This window comes from Pinus tabuliformis, chromosome 4_2 (genome assembly GCF_031772625.1).
Source record: "Pinus tabuliformis cultivar Carrire ecotype Pingquan chromosome 4_2, CPIR1, whole genome shotgun sequence".
Lineage (NCBI taxonomy): Eukaryota > Viridiplantae > Streptophyta > Pinopsida > Pinales > Pinaceae > Pinus > Pinus tabuliformis.
In genome coordinates this window covers 1,153,407,987-1,153,412,697 of record NC_142304.1, presented here as the reverse complement: position 1 = coordinate 1,153,412,697, position 4,711 = coordinate 1,153,407,987, and the positions used below count along the sequence as shown (strand labels likewise).

The following is a 4,711-nucleotide window of genomic DNA, read 5'->3' as shown; positions in this document are numbered from 1 at the left end:
TATTGCTCTGAAGATTGGGTATCATAGAAATTATAAACTAGGATGACCTAAAGCTAAATCTTGTCTCAATTGTCATAGAAGTATGTCAATTGAATTTCCTTTAACTTAAAGGGTAGCATCAATTTTATGTTGGTTATGACACTCTTTAAAGATCAAAGATAGACTTTTGCATCCCTACTTGTAAAGGGTTGTTTTAAAAAATAAACAACAATAGTTATATTCATCAACTAGAATTATATTTATTGTGATAATAAATTATATTCATTGTGATATTTTCTTCAATAATTGTTGGAACTAAAAAATATTTCTTTTTTTAGTCATTTGAAAGAGATACAAAAATCTTTATGTATTTAATATAACAAGAATGTAATACATCATTATAAATGGAGAAAGGATATTGAACATAAAATCTTTTTAAAATAGAATGGGAAATTTTATAATCATGAAAACATTTCCAAAACACCATTCTTGGTCAATCTAAATATGTTGTTCACATGTTCATGCAATTAACAACAAAGATTTATATACAAAGAAGGAAAGGGAAATAAGACTCAAATTACTTCATGGTTTAGCTATACAACCACCAGTTTGTTACAATAGACTAAAATGTTGAAGAACTTTGGCCTTCACAAATGTTGTTGAGAGTAGTACTTGTACTACCCAACAAATGTGTTAGATTTGATTGGAAGTTGGGAATGGAAGTAGTGCCCAAAAAAGTGTCTTTGATGTTTTGCAATGTGCCTAGAATGCCCATCATTGTAGGTCGTCTCTGAGGAGATTCATTTGTGCAAAGCAAACCCACATTTATCAGTGCACTGAGACAATTGAGATCTTTATCTTCTTCAATGCATCTACTAGTCCTCGTTAATAGACCCATGTCCACCACTTCTTGTACTTGGTTTGGAAAACTACTACCCACCCATTTGTGCAATGTCATTCCTTCTACAAACATGTCATGGGTGGGCTTCTTTCTAGTGAGCATTTCCAATAGCACTATTCCATAGCTATAAACATCGCCTTTGGTTGTAACTTGTCCTCCCACTCCATATTCTGCATTCATAGATCCTCATCTTAAGTTTTTTAATTTAATTGAAAATTTTAAGTAAACATAAGAAAATCATAAGATTGCTTCATATGGGATATAGTTTAAATAATACCTAGAGGAATGTACCCGGTAGATCCTTTGAGTGCATTTGTGGAAGTGAGAGCTCCATCTTCATTATTTGCAAAACATATAGTAGCAATGCCAAAGTCTATTAAATATGCAGTCATATCTTCACCCAACAACACATTGTTGGGTTTCAAATCACAATGAATCACTTGCACAAAGCAATGATGATGGAGATATGTCATGCCTTGGGCGATATCTATTGCTATATTCAACCTTTGAATCAAATTCAAACAACTTTGTTCTCCATCATCGGGATATAACCACTTTTCTAGGCTTCCTTTTGGCATTAATGGAAATATCAAAGCTTTGATTTGGAGATCTGAATAGCAAGTTATGACCCGAATCAAATTCCGGTGTCTAACTCTACCCAAAACTTTGCATTCTCTATCAAAACTCTTTTGAGCCCCTTCATTTTGTAGATTGAGAAGCTTGACAGCAACCATTGTGCCGTCATTCAAAATCCCTTTGTACACTTTTCCAAAACTACCAATTCCTAACAAGTTTGCATCATTAAATTCATTTGTTGCAATGACGAGCTCTCCATAGGAGATTCTTCGATGCCCCACATTTAATGATGGACCAGGCTCTCTCTGAATATTTCTCCTACAATTCTTTCTCCACAATATTCCCAAAAACAAACACAATACAACAATTGTTGCAATAGCAACAACAAGAATGATAACTCGTTTGACATTCAAAACACTTCTATGTTTGTGAGAATAACATGGTGATAGACTTACCCAAGGTCCACATAGACCAAGATTTCCCAGAAATGTTGTTGCACTGATATTTTTGAAAACTCCACCTTTAGGGACTTCTCCTGACAGCTTGTTGAAAGAAAAATTCAAGTGGTGGAGCATCGTGAGATTTTGTAGAGATACAGGTATTCCACCGGACAAATTGTTGGAGGAGAGATCTAGGTCTTGAAGACTTAGAAGTTCACCGATTGACACTGGAATTGGACCTTCAAGTGCATTGTAAGAAAGATTCATATATGCTATTTCTTTGCAGCTTCCAAGTGCACTTGGAATGTAGCCAGTGAACTGATTCATAGAAATATCTATAGCTTGAAGTTTATTGAGCTTGCTTAGTTCTAAAGGTACATGGCCATGTAATAAATTGTTTGACAAGTTGAAATAGATGGCTAAATTTCCAAGGCCTGCAACCTCTGGAGGTATGTGCCCACTAAGCTTGTTGTATGATAGATCTAGCTCTAGTAAGTTCACACATTTCCCTAAATTTGTAGGAATATTTCCAGATAACTGGTTATTATTAAGATCTAGATATCTTAGTTGCTGGAGGTTGGCCACAAAATGGGGGATTCTTCCAGAGAGGTTGTTTTTTTGGAGATATAAGAGCCCTAAACTTTTGAGCTGCCCAATTTCTATAGGGATGTTTCCTTGTAAATTGTTGAAAGATAGATATAACCTCTCCAACTTGTAAAGCATATTAAGAGAAGACGGGATTGACCCTGTGAAAAAATTATCATCTAAACCAAGAAATATTAACCCAGTTAAGTTTCCAATTTGCGAAGGAATTCCTCCTGCTAATTCATTGAAACCCAAATCCAACCAGTAGAGTTTTGCAGAAAAGTAGCCTATAGAAAAGGGCAATTGTCCAGTGAGATTATTATGGGATAAGTCTACATCTTGTAGATTGGAACAGTTACTAAGAGCAGTAAGAACGGGGCAATTGCTGGTGTTGCCGCTAATCAGGTGATTGTTGTCCAAGTAAAGCGTATGGAGATGTGTCAATTTACCCAGCTCCGTGGGCACTATTCCGCTGAGCTGGTTCGTTGATAGGTCAATTATTTGAAACTTGGTACAATTGAAGAGGGAAGAAGGAAGGCTGCTACTCAGCTGATTGGTAGATAGATAGAGTTCCTTTAACTGGGTGGTCTTCTTGCTACACAATTCTGATGGAATGTGGCCAACTAATTGGTTAAAAGACATATCCACTATTTCAATATTGGTGCAATTAGACAACGAAGATGGAATACGTCCCGTGAGATGGTTCTCAAACAGATCAAGAATTCTGAGCTGGCTTAGCATACCCAATTCGGAAGGAACACTGCCGTGAAGGTTGTTGTCAGACAAATATATGTATTGCAAAGAGGATATGTTCCCCAAGCAGTCCGGGATTGTTCCCATCAAATTGTTAGCTATCAAGGATATTAATACAAGCTTGGGGAGAACACATAGTTCTGGGGGAATGTTTCCCGTAAGATTGTTATTGGGCAGAGTCAAGTTCCGTAAACCTCGGCACCTACCAAGGGTGGGCGGAATGGAACCATGGAGTTGATTTTGAGAGAGGCGAAGCATCTTTAAGCGAAAGAGGTTTCCCAATTGATAAGGAATGTGCCCGTGGAAACTGTTATTGTGAAGGTCTAGTATAGTAAGAAAGGAGAGATTAGCGAGAAGAGGAGAGATTGTACCTTGTAATCCCATGTGCGAAACATTTAGGGAAACGACTCGCTGTCTGCGCCTGCTGCATATGATACCCGTCCACTCGCAGAATGAAATACTTGGTTTCCAGGTAGTGGCTAACGAGTGGTACGGATCATATGTGATCGCAGACTTGAATGCAAGCACAGCCTGTTGATCGGAAGCATTGGTGAGACGAGGATGGCGAGGATTAGAGAAATGGGCGAGTGTGGAAAACAGAAAAGGATTGAGAAAGAGAATGAAATAAAAGATTAGGAGGCAGCACCAGAAAAGAGAAGGGACGTAACAGATCTCCATATTTTCGTTGTCTAACAGAATGATCTCTGAAACACAACAATCACAATGCTTCACAAAACCATTTTGATTGTTTATATAGACGCATACGTTCATTTATTACTTCGAATTTAGAATTCATAGAAAATGTGAAAGGAGAAGAAATTCAATCTTGGAAAAAAGTTGTTGAAATCGTGTAGTCTGCTATTTTTTCCACAAATCTTTTCAGACCGCTTTCCTTTGACTATAACAACGTATATGCCGCGCACCTCGATAGGATTCCCAAAAGGAATAGTGTAATTGTTCTCCATTATCAATCCCCTGCTCCAACTCCACGGCAACATAATATCTCGCGCGGGTCGTCTTCTCTATTGACTATTGGTGCGTGACTTTTGGACGGACGCTAATTTTTCCAGAAATCTAGCGTATACGCCGCGCATCTCAATAGGATTCCCAATCGTTCTCCATTATCAATCTCCTGCTCCAACTACACGGCAACGACGCCTCGCATCGTCCAACAAATCTTGCCTGGGTCAGCTTGACTTATGACTATTGGTAAGTGACTTTTGGGCGGATGACTACTTTCACACCTGACCCTTGACCCATCAAACATATTAAAATTGAAATTAGTTGTTAACGACTATTGACTAATCCTGATCTAAGTCCCAACACTATGAGGACCCCAATCAGCTGAAAAATTCAGGAACAAGAAAAAGGTGAAGGATATTCTAGATATTAGGGAACCCAAACTCGACAAATTCAGGAACAAGAAAAATGTGAAGGAGATTGAGATATTAGGAAACCCAAAATAAACATAACTCCA

At 37.7% G+C, this 4,711-nt stretch overlaps 1 protein-coding gene across 1 annotated transcript; it reads right to left on the bottom strand.

Annotated features, from left to right (window-relative positions):
* Window positions 1–601: 601 nt before the first annotated feature.
* On the bottom strand, window positions 602–3,918 carry LOC149173762 (uncharacterized). Its single transcript, XM_089428000.1, has 2 exons — window positions 1,158–3,918; window positions 602–1,050 (listed from the first exon to the last, which is right to left on the bottom strand). Exons 1-2 carry the CDS (start codon window positions 3,910–3,912, stop codon window positions 602–604), a joined length of 3,204 nt encoding a protein of 1,067 aa, XP_089284126.1. The 5' UTR covers window positions 3,913–3,918.
* Between the last annotated feature and the right edge of the window lie 793 nt (window positions 3,919–4,711).